This window comes from Orycteropus afer, unplaced genomic scaffold, assembly GCF_000298275.1.
Source record: "Orycteropus afer afer isolate SDZICR_OR568_19922 unplaced genomic scaffold, OryAfe1.0 scaffold00089, whole genome shotgun sequence".
NCBI lineage: Eukaryota > Metazoa > Chordata > Mammalia > Tubulidentata > Orycteropodidae > Orycteropus > Orycteropus afer.
In genome coordinates, this window is record NW_006921676.1 from 9,976,109 (window position 1) to 9,994,132 (window position 18,024).

The 18,024-nt window shown below is 38.9% G+C and overlaps 1 protein-coding gene across 1 annotated transcript in view; it reads right to left on the reverse strand.

Annotated features, from left to right (window-relative positions):
* Positions 1-778: 778 nt before the first annotated feature.
* Positions 779-18,024, reverse strand: part of TEX29 (testis expressed 29) — a 42,562-nt gene continuing 25,316 nt past the window's right edge. Inside the window, exons 3-5 of the mRNA XM_007942414.1 lie at positions 5,389-5,458; positions 2,400-2,551; positions 779-831 (exon numbers count right to left, since the gene is read on the reverse strand). Coding sequence (XP_007940605.1) covers positions 779-831; positions 2,400-2,551; positions 5,389-5,458 — 275 coding nt within the window. The remainder of the gene's footprint in view (positions 832-2,399; positions 2,552-5,388; positions 5,459-18,024) is intronic.

An 18,024-nucleotide genomic window follows, 5' to 3' on the forward strand; every position in this document is an offset into this window, starting at 1 on the left:
TAATCATTAGCAAAGTGTAATGCTGGGCAAGCCTTGTATTCCTCATGAGTCTGAATGACAGCTCTGCTTTATGTAGCCTGTCTTCTAAAAAATCAGACCCTATGTAATATTGTGTTGTCAACGTTATAAGCTGCCATGACTTCAATATAAATAACAAACAGTGACACTAAAAAATGTAAACTTATACTTTATGTTCTCGTACTGCAAAGGCTTTATCTTTCTTAAAGCACTGTAACCGTCACCTATTTTAAAAGGAAAAAAAAAACTCACTGCCATCAAGTTGATTCTGACTCACAACTACCTTTGGGTTTGCGAAGCAATTAATCTTTATGGAAGTAGATTGCCAGTCTTCCTTCCACGGAGTGGCTGATGGGTTTGACCACCAACCTTCTGGGTAGTAGTCAAATGCCTTAGGCACTTGACTAAATTACTAATTAGTCACCAGAGCTCCTCTAACCATCACATATAGTCAGTGCCAAATTTGCTATCACCGTAAACAAAAACTCACTGCTTCCTAAATAATGGCTCCTCCTTTCCCTAATGTAATTGATATCCCTAAACTACATCTAAAATGTTGAATTTGCAAATATTGTGTTTTATATATATTTATAATAATAAAATGTATATGTACATGTGTGTGTGTATTGCACATCTCTATCTCAATCTATCTATATCCTACGGATCACAATGGTTGGATCTCACTGTGCATGGGACACCCACATGAGTTGGAGGCAGGTCACAATAAGCCACAGGTGGTTACTGAGCACTTGAAATATGCTTAGTCTGAATTGAAATGTAATATAAGTGTAAAGTACATATCAGATTTCAACACTTAGTACCAAAAAAGAAGTTAAATATCTCAATTTTTATATTGGTTACATGTTGAACTAATAATATTCTAGATATATTAAATATATTATTAAAATTTTAAAAAAGATATAGCATTGAATAAGGCAATATAAACAAGAAGCAACTTTTAAAATACCTTTATTTTTTCTCATTGGGTGGTAGTTCCATCACACATTTCATCTGCTGTCCAATTTAATTTGGAAATTTCTGCCAATCTTACTTCTTAATGATGCAATTCATTCCTCAGATGTTTCATTTTGTGATATTGTAAGTGTTTCTGCTGTATTAAAAAATAATAATAATGGAATATTCAGCAATCCAAGGAAATTTCATCAAGTTCTTTGAACATATCCACATGGCCTACAATTGGCAATTATTTACTAAAAAACCAGTTTGGTGGGTGGCTATATACTACCCTGTGTTTCTCACTTCAGATCTGAGAAAGAAGCCTTTTCAAAGAGTAGAAAGCGTCTTCATATATTATTGTCTCATTACACAGAGAGTACCAGTGAGAAGGTCAACACTATGCCCTACAGGAAATTATCACTTGCACACGTGTTGTGCTCGGGTCACAGCATTCCAGATCTAAAGAAAAGTTTGGGCAGATTTCTCTCTGCCTCTTGCTTTTCCTTATTGATTGCTCCTTCCGGGAAAACATTAAGTAAATGTGGCTAATATATAATGAAAGACTTATAGGATTCCCATACAAACATCACTGAAGATAAAGATGATCATTTGGAATGTTTCTTTCTCTAACCTGGCAAGGTTGCTCACAAATAAAAAGCAACAAGCAAGCTACTAAAGTCTCCTACGAGAATTTAAACTCACTGCCGTCAAGTCATTTCTGACTCATAGCAACCCCTTCTTGGGTTTCTGAAGCGGTATCTCTACAGAAGTAGATTGTCCCATCTTCCTTCCAAGGAGTGGCTAGTGGGTTTGAACCACCAGCCTTCTGGTTAGCAGTCAAATGCCTTAGGCGCTGTGCCATCAGAGCTCCCCCTAAGAGAATTAGTAAATATATAAACAACTTAAAACCAGATGAGGTATGCTTAACTGTCCTTTACACTATTCACCACAACCATGAGCATGTGCAGAGTGCCACAGAGTGGGAAGTTATGTTCTAAGGCACAAATGCTAGGAAATCCATTGACTGAATGTTGCCCATGTGCTTTATTCTCACTCCAGAACCTCTGATCTTCATCCCATGCACTTAGACACACTCCCCACCAACATTGGGCTCCAGTCCAGAGGTGCTAGGATGCCAGAGTGACAGGAGATAAGGAGAAGAAAAGGTGGAAGACAATTTATATGTAAGAAAAAGTGCTTTAAAAGCAGGAAACACATTGGGAGCAGACTCCACAATATAAACCAGGTGCTCCATATTTGGATAAGATAAATTAGAACTCTGACAAAATTTAAATTAAAAAAAAATAATAACTTTTGTTGAGGTGTCAAGAAAGTTTTGAATGTTTTTTGCATGCAAGATCTTATAAGGAAATGAAGCAATGCTCTTTGCCCTACACCTGCGAACAAGCAAAAAGTCAGCTTACTTGCTGCAGGGGATTCAGAACTTTGCGCTGTCGATTCAGATTTCTGCTCCTGCGACACTGTTTTATCACTGGCTGAGAGTTTATCATCTAACTTGGATGGTGAACTTATATCCGAAGAGACATCCTTTTCTCTCCTACTCTCTCGAAAAACTCTGGTGGGAAGAGAGTTTTTATCACAATCATAGAAATTAAAAATGGAAAATTTCTGTAGGTCAGAGGATATCCCTTTTAAAATATGAGTTTCATAATTGTGCAAATGGGTTTCAAATTGTGCATAATTGTGTGAATTTTTTTAGCTGTTAATTATGATTTGGGTGAAATTTTACACAGCAGATGTGTTTTACATTCAACAGTACATAAACATCTTATTTTGTGACACTGGTTCCATTCCCTGCAGTGTAACAGCTCTCCTCCCACTTCCTCCCTGTGGTTACCCTTTCCCTGTGTCCTTTGTGCCTATGCATTCCTGCCTCCCTACCTTTTCCCTGTGCAAATGCTGCCCTTTTGATCTCCCATGGTTGATTGTTCTAAGGACTGCATCTCCTTGGTATAGTTGTTCAGCTCATAGGTTTATTGCTTGGCTGAGAGTTAAGCCACAGGAGTGAGTGCAATTCCAGGCCCAAATGGTGACTCGGGGCTATAGTTTCAGGGGTTTCACCAGTCTCTATCCAACCAGTACTTCTGACCTTTTTTATGTTTCCATATTTTGTTCCACATTTTTTTCCCCACTCTATCTGGAATGTTCAATTGTGATCCCTTTCTGAGTGGTTGACAGTAGTAGCCAGGTACCATCTAGTTCTTCTGGTCTCAGGGTCATATAAGCTGAGATTCTCATGGTCCATTAGCCCTTTGGACCAACTGTCTCCATGTGTCATTGATTTTCATCTGCATGTATATTTGTAAAGATATTTAAGATACAATAACTAAAATAGACAATCACTATGTGGTACCTGGATTTCCTAGGATATACACAGGGAGTGGCAAAGTGTTATACTAGGCTGCATTAAAATTAGATTAATAAATAAGTCCACATACCCACCTAGCACCACTTATAATAGGGACATGGTTTTTCTTATTTTGGGACTAAATGACTTAAATAATCACAGTAGCTTTTGTTCACAGTACATTAAAGGCATGCCAGTCACAAGTAGAGGTTTTGTGGTAGAAATAGCCTAGGTTCCAAAGTGAGATGGTCTATATCGCAGTCCTACTCTGTGGACAGGAGCCAAGGGTAGAAGAAGGGTCAAGTGTCTTGGCCTCTCTGGGTCTCCATCCCATCACCATTAAAATGATAGGAGGTAGACTCGTGTCGGAGATACTTCCAAACTCTAGCATCCTACCAATATGACTTCAAAGGACACAGAGAACAATCAATGAGCCCTGGATGTGAAACATCGGTGCAAGGGCTCTCAAAGCACATGGCCTGAGTTAGAGTCCCAAGTCTGAGTGAGGTCCCACATATGAGCTGTGGGAACTTAGTATGTTGCTAAGCCTTGTTGGTGCTAAAATTAATCAGAGGATAGTAATGGCACCTACGCCATTAGGTGGTTGTCAGGATTAAATGAAATAATATGCACAGAGCACTTAGAATTTTAAGTGCTCACTAAATGCCAGTGTCTCTGGAGAAAATGAATTCAAGTGTTTCCTGCCCAGACAGCTCAAGTCCATTACACATTTGTAAGTGCATTGTTCCTGGTCTCCCCCATCAGTTTCCAAGCCCAAAGGAGCAGGTAGGAGCATGCTGAGCAAGAATAAGAAGGAGGTAAGGGAAAAGCCTGTGGCCTGCCTTTAAATCGCTCACATTCCTTTTCTTCTCCCACTCTGTAAGTTCTGGATTTAAATTTGAAATAACAAAAAATCACTGACCGAGATACAGAGAGGGGCACAAGAGGTATAGACAACAAAGGTAAACATTTTTGCAAGCATAATATTGCATTATCAGTAATAACAAACATTAATCTATGGGTAGATACATAGGTAGACAAGCTGAATGATCAGGTATGTCTAGGCAAAAGGGAATATAACCATGACCACATATAAGTTTGGCAGACAATATTTCTACATATGTATTTGTATGTGCTATAAGAATTTTTATATAAATAGAACTAACAGGGGACAAAATTATAACAACTTCTTAGCCACAGCCTACTACCCTGAGGAAGCGAACTGTTGGACTTAGGATCATGTTGGGCTTAGGACCATGGTCGCAGGGGACATCAAGCTCTATTGGCATAACATACTACACCAAAACATAGTTCTGTGTTCTACTTTGGTGAGTAGCCACTGGGGTCCTCAAAGATTGCAAGCAACCATCTAGCATGCAACAGTTGGTCTCTCCTCTTCCAGAGCAAAGAAGAATGAAGAAAACCAAAGCTGCTTGAAGTCAATTAGTCCAAGGGACAAGTGGACCACATGAACCTCACCCTACATGATCCTGAGACCTGAAGAACTAGACGGTGCCCAGCTACCACTGTCAACCACTTAGAAAGAGGATCAGTGTAGGAGATCCTGGATAGAGCGGGAAAAAAATTTGGAACAAAACTCAAAATCATAAAAAAAAAAAAAAAAAAAAAGGCCAGGCTTACCAGTCTGATATAGACTGGTGAAATCCCTGAGACTATGGCCCTTACTGAGCCCTCTGCCCTGGAACTGATTTCACTCCCATGGCTTCCAGCCAAATGATAGGCATATAAGGTGAACATTTACACCACATAGGTACACTCTTTAGAACAATCAATCATGGAAGATCAGAAGGGCAGTATTTGTACAGGGAGAGAGCTCAGAGGGCAGGAATGCATCAGAAAGGAGGTCACAGGGAAAAGGTTACCACAGGGAGAAAGTGGGATGAGAACTATGACATTATGGGGATTGCAATCAATATCATGAAACAAAATGTATATAAACTGCTCCATGGAAAATGAACTTGCTCTCTAAACTTTCACACAAATCACAATTAAAATTGAAAAAGGAAAAAAAATATATGACTGACCTGTAAATTATAGTGATAACAAAGGCTCCGGAGATGATCACGATCAAGGCAGAGAACACTTGCACATAAACTGAAAAACAATTTCATTTTAATATTATGTGTACATCAAATGCATAATCACTAAAAAAAGAAAAAAATGTCATCATCCCAGGCATTAAACTGCAGCCCTCTGTAATGCCTTCCTGCTTTTCTGCATCAATCCAGACTTGATCCTCAAAACACCCATCCTCTCTGGAAGCTCACTTCCACAGAGATTTCCAAAGTCACCCACAGACAGATGAAGGCATCCCATGAGAGCAGCTCAGGGCTGTGGTGAGTGGTCTCCTGGAGAACATCTTATAACTCACCCAATCCAGTAAGGAGAGGGGTGGGAAAGACGGTGCTCCTTCCTTTGTTCGCCAGAAAACAGTGGCAATTTCTCCCTTTGGCTCCTGTTACCTAGGCTTCACACTCTGCCCCCAACTCCGTGTAAACTTCCTCAACACTCAGGTCAGTTTCTCACTGAATCTAAGAAATGTTTTCTGTATAAAAGACAAATTCTATTGGCATTGAAAGAGCTTCTCTCTGTTAACCAGGGGCTTCTACAATCCCTAAATGGTTCATGTTTTCTCTAAACCCTCCCCCAATAAAAGAATCAGAGCCTTCCAAGGTGAGCTCTTAGGGAGCGACCTCTAATCCCGCATTTCTCTGCACAGGATCATCGATTGTGTAATAGTTTTGGTCTCTCTCCGTGACCAGGAAAAGAGTGAGTTGGAAGGAGCAAGTGGGTATGGTCACTCAGCTTCTTCCTCAGCTTTCCACTAGAGGTCTCTCCCTGCAGGGAGCCTTCCCCACAAAGCAGGCAGGGTGCAATCTGTGCAGGGGAGCCCTGTAGGTCCCAAGCTGCTTAGCGGAGAGCAGGGTTGTCTAATTCTAGCGACTGATATTCTAATCTCCATCTGCTCGGTTGGTTCAGGACTCAGGCAATGTGAAGGGGGATTATTATTGGGTCCTATACTATGAGTCGGGGCCGACTCAATGGCACATAACAACAACAACAACAACAACAACATACTCAAATAAGGAGTCTGGTGGTATAGGAACTAAGGCATTTGACTGATAACCAGAAGGCTGGCAGTTCAAACCCATGAGCCACTCCTTGGAAGGAAGATTGGGCAATCTACTTCCATAGAGATACTGCCTCAGAAAGCCAAGGAAGAGTTGCTATGAGTCGAATCAACTCGACAGCAGTGAATTTGGTTTATACACACACACACACACACACACACAGTCAAATAAGGAGATCTGGTGGCATAGGGCCTAAGGCATTTGATTGCTAACCAGAGGTTGGTGGTTCAAACCCACCAGTCACTCTGAGGAAGGAAGACCGGGCAATCTACTTCTGTAAAGATTTAACACCTTGGAAACCCAAAGGGAGTTGCTATGAGTTGGAATCGACTCAATGGCAGTGAGTCTAGAGTTTGGTTTATTGAAAAAAAAAACAAACTAAAGTCAGATATTATTTTTCTGTTTTTCATCCTTCTAGATATTCATCAGGTTGCCATGGAAAAAATAAAAAACTAATGCAAGTCAAGTTCTTCATATAGTGCTTGGCATATAGTATATGTACAGGAATGCTTATTATTCTCTTTCTCTAGTGGCGTAGTGGGTAAGGTATTTGGCTGCTAACCAGAAGGTCAGCAGTTCAAACCATCTAGTTGCTCTATAGGAGGAAGATGAAGTAGATTTACTTCCATAAATATTTATAGCCTTGGAAACCCAGTGGGGATAGCTATGAGTTAGAATCAACTTGATGGCAGTAGGTTTGGGTTATTTCCCACCCTCAAACTGCTTTTTCACTCTCTGAGAGGGAAAAACCTGGTTTATCTATAAATCCTTAATTAAAGTGACCTGATTTACTTCAATTCCCTTAGCTCCTTCTTCTAAACTATTTTCAAGTGTCCTTAACCAGTAATAATATTACTAATAGATATGAGTTCATTGGAAGGTGTGGTGGTTAAGGTTATGAGTCAACTTGGCTGGGCCTGGTTGAGTGGCTGGGCAGCTGGATGTCGTTATTCCCCATGATTAGACTGGTAATCAACTCCATGGCGGAATCTACCGTGAGCAGCTGCGTAGCTGGCTTGGGGATGTGGTCTGCTTCTAGTATATAAGAAGATGTTTTGAGAAAGGTCTTGAGCATTTGGCATGTCTGGATCCTGCATTTGGCCGAGTCTTCATCTCAGTGGCCTGCCATATTGTCTGCTTATCTTGGGACTGTTAATGGACTTGAATTAGTGGCCTGCCATGTTGCTTGATAATTTGGGGACTGTGCCATTTTACTTGTTGACCTTGGGTTTGTCAGCCTCAGCAGTCAGCAGCTGCCTGAGTTAAGAGATGCCTCCAGCTTCAGTGGGCTGAGGCAAGAGGCAGAGCTGAAGTTCAAGGTCAAAGGGCTTTCACCCAGCCCCTAGAGCTGGCACTTTGAACTCGGACTTCTAGCTTCCTAAATTGTAAGAGAATATACCCCTGTTTGTTCAAACCACCCACTTGTGGTATTTTCTGTTAGAGCAGCACTAGCAGACCAAAACAGAAGGTAAGTAATAGTTACAGAGGAGAGTTGTAGAGAAAGCCACTTCCAAGGCTTGTGAGGAGGATTCCAATGGGATCAGCATTTCCTAGACTAGGATCCCATTCCAACTCCTAGCCATCTGAGGGTTACTATGAGTCAGAATTGACCCAACAGGCAACAGGTTTGGGTTTTTTGGTTTGTTTTTTGTTTAAGTTCCTACTACATGGAGGATGAAGTCAGAAAATGAATAGGCTTGAAACCAAAATCTTTTATTTTTCTTGTACTGAATTGATCTCTGTAAATAATAATTAAGTATACAATGAGTGCTCAGTGATCATGAATGGTTACATAGACAATGGGTGCTCAATGACTGAGCTCATCAGGGAGAGGCTGTGGAAGAAGAATGAGACTTGAAGACTTGAAGATAACAGGCAAGTACACTACAACAAAGAATGAACTGGGAAACTCTTAAAGATTCTCTTCCAATGAGTTGGCATATTTCTTTAAATGGTACCTCTCCAATGGGAATTTGCTTAGCCAAGTAGAGAAAAGGTGAAAATGTTAACAACTTTAGGAGGCTTTTTCACCTTCAAATCTCCAGGGATACAATAAACAGCCTCCAAGATACCCTCCAATGATTCTCATTTCCTGGTATTTACACCCTAGTGTACACCCTCCCACACTGAATGGGATTCACCTCTTTAACCAATAGATTTCTATGGCAATGCTCCTTCCAAGACAAGGTCACAAAGACATTGCAGCTTCTACCCTGTTCTCTCTTGAATCACTTGCTCTGGGGGAAAACCAGCCACCAGACCATAAAGATAATCAAGCAGCCTTTGTGGCAGGTAAAAGAAGCTTCCTGTTGGTAACTTACATTTTACTTGCCAGCCATGTGAGCAAGTCATATTGAAAGTGATCCTTCAGCTCCAGTCAAGTTTTCAGCATCAGTCAACATCTTGACTGTCATCTTATGAGAGACTCAGGTCAAAAACATCTAACTAAGCCATTAAGTTGTTGTTTTAACCACTAAATTTTGGGGTAATCTGTTACACAGCAATAGGGCTTGGCACCGAGAAAGTACACTTCAAGTGATGTTGAATGAATTAAGTTGAAATGAACAAATAAGGTGAAAAAGTGAGTAACAGCTTTTTAAGGGACAAGAAGTTAAGCCTTGAATTCTTGAATTCCAGGGAATACATATTCGTTAGTGTGATGTTAGGGGACCTGTGGTTAAAGTGCTTGGCTGCTAAACAAAAGGTTGGTGTTTGAATCCCAGCCACTTCCCAGGAGAAGGATGTGGCAGCCTGCTTCTGTAAAAGATTTATGGTCTTGGAAACCCTAAGTAGCAGTTCTACTCTGGCCTATAGGGTCACTGTGAGTTGGAATTGACTTGATAGCAATGGATTTAGATGCGTTCAGTGTGATGTATCTTAGTTCATGAAATAAACTCAGAATTTATATATGAGTGAAGCCCTGTTAAAAAAAACACACACCTTTAGTCAATGTTGTATTACTCAATTGTCTGTAGGTCTTCTACTATTTTCTGTCATTGGTATCAAGCTCCTAAAAGGCAGAAGCTGAATCTCTATTATTCTTCCTGTAAAGTGTCTAGCCTGCAAAACTATTGTTACAAGGCATCTGCATGGTTTATCATTAACCATACACTGTGACTGATAATTCAGAAATAGCAGCAATTGAAGAAAATATTATTTTCTTTAAGGCATATCTTGGTAAATTCTCCCCTAAAGATAGTTAAAGTTTTGAAATCATCTCAGCAAGCCCCATAAAGAAACTGAAGTCAAACACTTAGAAGAAATGACATGTTAAATAATGTACCCTAAATCAAGGCTGAAGAATGAAGGCAAGTCATTCTCTTTGAATTCCCACTTCTTTCTCAAAGATCTAATGCTAATTCCCCAAGTTCATATTCTTAATAATACAGATTATGCTATAACACAATATGCACTTCAAACCAGCCAATTTAAGAAGTTGGTGAAAGGTTTTCATAACATGGAATTATGCACACAAAGAACTCATAATACCCTGTCACTGAATACTACAACTTACATAGCACAAAGGTACATTCACCCCCTTGAATGAGAGAGATGTCAAAGAAATGAAAAATAATTTGAGAGCACAGTGAGAACTCAAGAGTAGGGCTCACTGCCCAGACTCTTCCCACAGATGGCCCAACCCCTCCAGCCTGAACAAAGTCAGAAGTTAAGAAAAGGCCTAGCCCACACAATCCATTTATTAAAATTAGGAGAATGGAATGAGGATTAATATTTGACTCCATGCAAGAATGACATACACACTTGCAACACTATGAGTCCTCTTCAAGTACAAAAAATTCCTGAAAGCTTGTGTTCTCTTCTGGATTCCTTCTGGACACAAATAATTAAAGTGTTATAGAGAATAAGGTTCATTTTTCAAATGAGTGAGAGGCATAAAGTGATTGTTCTAATTTAAACAACATTTGACTACATACTAGCACTTACAAAATAGCCAATTCCTGCATAAAATTTGGATGAAAAGATACTCAGGGGATGAAATCGATTTAAAAAAGAAAAAAATGCTCAAGTTCCATAACTCAACTATTACCTTCTGTGAACTGTCCTTTGAACACTTCATCTTGCTGGGCCTAAATTTCATTTGAGGTATTGGAAAGTTGGAGTAATTGTAAAACACTACGGCCAGCTCTGTGACATCACATAGAATTTAAAGAACAAATTCAAATACCTATTGAACGTTGATATTTCCTATTTTAACAGGCTCTAAATGGTAAACTTCTTCAAAAGTTACATTGCACAGGAAACTGGAGACCTCTAAGAAAAAAGCAAAACTCCATGATGGAAATTAAATAAACTAGATTGTAAATATCTGCTGCTCTCAGATACTGAGGTGTGTGTATAAAACCACCAACATCACAAAACAATTACAAAAAGATGTCAAGTACATAAATCAGCAAATTATGGTCAAATCACCACCCAGTATCATGAACTCAACTTCAGGAGTACTTGTCACATACCCAAGAGAATGAACTGTTGGAATGAGGTAAGAGAATAGGGCATTCAACATTGGAAGTCCTGGAACTCAAAAACATTTCTCAAGTAAGATTCTGGCTAAAGGCTGTGGGTTTATGTTAAAACAGGTGAAGGATGATGGGCTCCTTTAAGAAAAACACACTATGTCTTCTTGCAATTTCCACTAGTCAATTGGATACAATGGGACTAATAGGTAAGTAAAATCCAGAAGTAACTTCCACTGTGACATTAGTGAAAATGGTAACGTGACGAACACCAAAACTTCTCTCCTCCATAAAAGCAATGAGAAAATTGTAAAAAAAAAAAAAAAAGTCAGAATAAACTTGTTCAGAACTCTGGAAATTAACCAAAGGCTTACAGAAATCCAGACAGCATTTATTCAAGATGAATAGCTGGCTCTTGGTAAGAATAGTGAGCTTTGTGTCATTTTAACTTAACTATTCCCATCTTTTCTGCCTTAACCCCAAGTAGCCTTGAAACTCACAGTTTTGGTGAAAAGTAGCAAGCTGGCAAGCCCTGGAGGAGACAGAGCAGGGTAGAGCTCCTTTGAAGTTCCATTCCTATAGAACTGTCAGTAGTTGACTGCCTAGTACTGTCCTGGGAGACCCTATCTGCAAGACTGTCTTTATTTCACCCGATTTGGAGCTCACTCAATGCAAACAGGCTTTTCTCCCAATGTGTTTCTCAAAAACAATCAGAGGCTATTGTTGAATAGCGCATCTGGCTGAGGTGGTGGATAATAACTCGGGCAAATAATATTGTTGTTGTTATTATGTGCCATTGAGTCGTCTCCAATTCAGCAACCCCTTCTTGGGTTTCCGAGGTGGTATCACTATGGAAATAGATTTCCCAACCTTCCTTCAGAGGAGTGGCTGGTGGGTTTGAACGCCAACCTTCCGCTTAGCAGTCAAGTGCCTTAGGCACTACGCCATCAGAAACTTAAGAGGAAATTATGGGGAATGAGATGTCTATAAGGGGCTTTGAATAGTTTTGACATCTTCCTGGGAATCCAGAAGGCCACATGCACACAGGGCTGCGTACATGCTTATGGCTCTCTTAAGTTTTACCTTCCGCTAATCTTTAGGCTCTGTATGATCAGGAAGTGAAGGTTAAGGTGGCGGCGTAAACTGCCTGGCTAACTGTTGACGGTGCACTCCAGATTGTGCAGAGCCTCTCAGCAGACTGAGACTCAGCAGACGGGCTTCGAAAACCTAACAAAAGTTCTGTCCAATCATTAGCTGGCTACTAAATTAACCAAGTTAAGTCTTCCATAGCCACACTAAACAACGAACTCAGGCTTTGTAGAATTAATTCAGAAAGTAATTTTAAAAAATAATGACAACAAACCCTTTTGAGGGGAATGAATCAGATTTCCAGAGTTGCCATATTATATTATTTAAAATGTCTGTTTTTAAGAACAATAACAAAAAAAAGGGACATACAAAGAAACAAAATACGGCCCACACATATGAAAAAAGCAGTCAACAGAAACTGTCCCTGAAGAAGTCCAGATGTTGAAATTACTAGACAATGAATTTAAATCTGCTATTTAAATATGTTCAAAGAACTAAAGGAAACTATGTCTAAAGAACTAAAGGAAAATATTAGATCTCAGAATGTTGTATCACCAAATATAGAATATCTATTAAAGAGATAGAAATTTTTTTTTACAATAGAAATTCTACAGTCAAAAGCATAGTAACTGAAATGAAAAAATAGTCAGGGTGTTCAATAGCAGAAGTGAGTAAGCAGAAGAAAGAACCAGAAAACTTGAAGATAAATTCATTAAGTTTAGCCAATCTTATGAAAAGAAAGAAAACAAAATCAAGAAAAAATGAACAGAACCTCAAAGACCTTTGGGACAACATCAAGTGTACTAATATACAAATAATGGGAGTCCTAGAAGGAACAGAGGCAGAGAACAGAAGTACAAAGGGTGTTTAAAGAAACAGTGATTAAAACCTAACTGAATTTGACGAAAAACATTAGACTTCTAAGAACCTCAGTAAACTCCACGTAGGATAAATTCAAAAAGATCCACACCAAGGCACATCATAATCAAAATATTAAAAGACAAAGAGTACTTGAAAGTAGTATGAGAGAAGCAACTCATCATGTCTAAAACACCTTCATTAAGATTAACAGAGGATTTCTCATCAGAAACCATACAGGCCAGAAGGCAAGGGGATGACATATTTAAAGGAGCAAAGAAAAAGACTGTCAACCAAGAATTTTTTATACAGTAACTGTATTCTTCAAAATGAAGGAAATAGATACATAGGTAGACAAGCAAGATGATCAAATATGGGTAGGTAAACGGAAGTATACCCACAACCATGTATAGGTTTGGCAGATGATATTTCTACATACATATTTGTATATGCTATGAAAATGTCTAAATATTTAAAAGAGCTAACAGGGGGGAAAGTTATGAGAACTTCTTAACTACAACCAAACACCTTGAAGGAGTAAGTCCCTGGGCTTAAAGGCTTGGGACCATGGTCATGGGGGATATCCAGCTCAATTGGCATAACACACTACACAACAGCATTGTTCTACATCCTACTTTGGTGAGTAGTGACTGAAGTCTTAAAAGCCTGTGAGCAGCCATCTAAGGTGCAACAATTAGTCACTCCTTATCCAGAGCAAAGAAGAGTAGAGAAAATCAAAGATGCATGGAAACAATTGGTAGAAGGGACTAGTGGACCATGGGAATCAGCTACATAACCCTGAGACCAGAAGAACTAGATGGTGCCAGCTACCACTGCCAACCACTCTGGAAGGGATCAGAATAGGAGATTCTGGATAGGGTCAGAAGAAAATGTGGAACAAAACTCAAAATCATAAAAAAGGACCAAGCTTATTGATCTCAATAAAACTCCAGAAACTATGGCCCTTTGTCTTCCTTCGGGCCTAGAATTGAACTCACTCCTATGGCTTCCAGCTAAACAATAGATAGGCCTACAAGGTTAACAATTATACCAAGTAGGTACACTCCACAGAAACATCAACTATGGGGGGTCAAAAGGGCAGCATTTGTGCAGGGAAGAAGCTTAGAAGGCAGGAATCCATAGGAAAGGACACAGAGAAAAGGTAACCACAGGGAGGAAGTGAGAAGAGAGCTACTACATTGTGGGGATTGCACTCAATGCCACAAAACAAAATGTGTATAAATTGTTGAATGCATTTTCTCTGTAAACTTTCACCCAAATCACAAAAAAATTGAAAGGGAGAAATTGAGATACACTCAGATAAACAAAAACTGAGAGAATTAATCACTAGCAGATTTTTCCTTATAATACTAAAAAGAGCATTTCAGGATCAAATGAAAGGACACAGGCAGTAACTCAAACCTGCATGATAAATAAAGAGCACCAGTAAAGTACTAAATAAATACTCAAAAAGCTCCAATACAATACCCTTTAAAAGCCTCAATAAACTAGGAAGAAAAAGGAACCTACCCAACCTGATAAATAGCATCTATCTCAAACCTGCCGCTAGTATCATACTTCATAGTGAAACACTAAGAGCTTCCCTCTACAATTAGAAACAAATGTATCCAGTCTAACCACTTGTATTCAATATTGTACCGGAGATTCTAGCCAGAGTAATTGGGCAAGAAATGAAATATAGGGCATCTAGATATAACAAGAAAAGTAAAACTATCTCTTTGCAGATAACGTGATCGTATATATTACAGACAGAGAGAAAGAGCATGCGCTCTGGTGGCAGAGTGCCTAAGGCATTTGACTGCTAACCAGAAGGCTGGCAGTTCAAACCCACCAGCCACTCTTGGGAAGGAAGGTTGGCCAATCTACTTCCGTAGAGATATCGCCCGGGAAACCCAAGGAGGGATCGCTATGAGTCAGATCCAACTCAACAGCACTGATATCTATCTACCTACCTACCTACCTATCTCTCTATATATATGTATCTACATATATAACACAAGACACTGCCCTCAAGTTGGATCTGATTCATAGTGACCCCTCACTGGGTTTCTGAGGCAGTATCTCTACAGTAGATTGACCAGTTTTCCTTCCAAGGAGTGTCTGGTGGGTTTGAACCACCAGCCTTCTGGTTAGCAGTCAAATACCTTAGGCGCTACACCACCAGAGCTCCTATCTATCTACCTACCTATCTATCTATCTAATCAATTAAATAACTATTAAGGCTAATAAATGAATTCAATAAGGTTACAGGATAAAAGATCAGTATACAAAAATATAAATGTATTCCTATACACTACCAATGAACAGTCTGAAAGTGAAATTTAAAAAAAAAAAATTCCATTCACAAAAGCATCAAAAAGAAAATTCACAATAGCATCAAAAAGGATAAAATACTTAGGAATAAATTTAACAAAAGAAGTACAATAGTAGTACACTAAAAACCATAAAACTTCATGGAAAAAAATAAAGAATATATAAATAAATGGAAAGATATCCCCACTTCACGGATTGAAAGACTTAATATTGTTAAGATGGCAAGACTCTCCAAATTGATTTAAAGATTTAATGCAAGCCATATCAAACTCCCAACTGTCTGTTTTTGCAGAAATGGACAATCTTAAAATCCACATGGCCATTCAAAAGACCCAGAATGTCAAAACAATCTTGAAAAAGAAAAACAAATTTGAAGGACTCACACTTCCCAATTTCAAAACTTACTACAAAGCTACATTAATCAAGAGTGTGTAGAGAAATTGAGATACACTCAGATAAACAAAAACAGAGAGAATTAATCACTAGCAGATTTTTCCTTATAATACTAAAAAGAGCTGGCAAAAGTGTAGACATATACATCAACTGAAAAGAGAGTTCAGAAATAAATCCATATGCTTATGGGCAGTTGATTCTTGACAAGAGCACCAAGACAATTCCACAAGGAAAGGATAACCTTTTCAAGAAATTGTTGAGACAACTGGATATCCACATGCATAAGAATGAAACTGAATAGCTTCCTTGTACAATATACAAAAATTAATTCAAAATGGATCAAAGACATACATGTAAGAGCTAAAACTATAAAACTCTGAGAAGAAAACATACTGGTACATCTGAGTAGTACCTTGGATTAAGCAGTGGTTTCTCAGATATGACACCAAAAGCACAGACAACTAAATTAAAAATAGATAAACTGGACCTTGTCAAATTAAAATTTTTTGTCCTTCAAATGACATTATTAATAAATTGTAAAGATAACCCATAGAATGTGAGAAATAAATTGAAAATTATTATATTGATAAAGGTCTAGTACACAGAATACATAAAGAGTTGTCACAACTCACTAATAAAAAGACAATTAACAAATTTGTTGTTGTTATGTGCCGTCGAGTCATCTCTGACTCATAGTGACCTTATGTGCAACAGAACGAAACACTGCCTGGTCCTGTGCCAGCCTCACTATCCGTCCTATACCTGAGCCCATTGCTGCAGCCACAGTGTCTATCCATCTTATTGAGGGCATTCCCTTCTTTCATTGACCCTACACTTTACCAAGCATGCCATCCTTCTCCAGAGAATGGCCCCTTATGACAACATGACCAAAGCAGGTGAGACGAAGCCTGGACTTTCTCACTTCCAAGGAGCATTCTGGCTGCACTTCTTCCAGGACAGCTCTGTTAATCCTTTTAGCAGTCCACAGTACTTTCAGCATTCTTCACCAACACCACAACTCAAAAGCATCAACTCTTCTTCAATCTTCCTTATTCATTGTCCAGCTCTCATATGCATATGAGGTGATTTACATACCATGGCTTGGGTTAGGCGGACCTTAGTCTTCAAAAAGATAGGTTTGCTTCTCAGCCCTTGAAAGACATCTTTTGCAGCAGATTTGCCCAACACAATATGTTATCTAATGTCTTGATTGCTCCTTCCAGTGGTGTTGATTGTAGAACCAAGTAATAAGAAGTCTTTGACAACTTCAATCTTTTCACCATTTATTGTGATGCTGCTTATTGGTCCAGTTGTGAGGATTTTTGTTTTCTTTATGTTGAGGTGGAATCCATACTGTAGACTGTAGCCTTTAATTCTCATCAGTAACTGCTCTAAGTCATCCTCACTTTCAGCAAGCAAAGTTGTATTGTCTGCATATCGCAGGTTGTTAATAACCCTTCCTCCAATCCTAATGCCACATTCTTCTTCATATAGTCCAGCTTCTTGGATTATTTGCTCAGCATACAAGTTGAATGAGTATGGTGAAAAGATACAACCCTGATCACTCCCTTCCTGATTTTAAACCATGCAGTATCCCCTTGCTCTGTTCAAACAGCCTCCTTGTCTTTGTACAGGTTCCTCATGAGTACTATTAAGTACTTGGAATTCCCATTCTTATCAATGTTATCCACAATTTTTTATGATCCACACAATCGAATGCCTTTGTATAGTCAATAAAACACAAGTAAACATCTTTCTGGTATTCTTTGTTTTAAGCCAAGATCCATCTGACATCAGCAATGATATCCCTTACTCCACATCCCCTTTTGAATCCAGCTTACATTTCTCTGTCAATATACTCATCCAACCATTTTTGAGTTATCTTCAGTAAGATTTTACCTGCGTGTGATATCAATGACATTGTTCAATAATTTTCACATCCTGTGGGATCACCTTTCTTTGGAATGGATACAAATATGGATCTCTTCCAGTCATTTGGCCAGGTAGCTGTCTTCCAAATCTCTTGACATAGCCAAGTAAGTGCCTCTAGTGGGGCATCTGTTGAAATATCTCAATGGGTATTCCGTCAATTCCCAGAGCCTTGTTTTTCACCAATTCCTTCAGTGCAACCAATTTAAAAATGGGCAAAAGAATTGAATAGACATTTCTCCAGAAAACATACACAAATGACCAATAAGCACATGAAAAGATACTTAATCATTAGTCATTAGAGAAATAGAGATACAATTTCATATTCACTAGGATGGCTATAATAAAAGACAGCCTATAACAAGTGTTGACAAGGATGTGCAGAAATTGGAACACTTGTGTGTTGCTGCTGCAAATATAAAATGGTAGAATGGCACAGCCACTTTGGAAA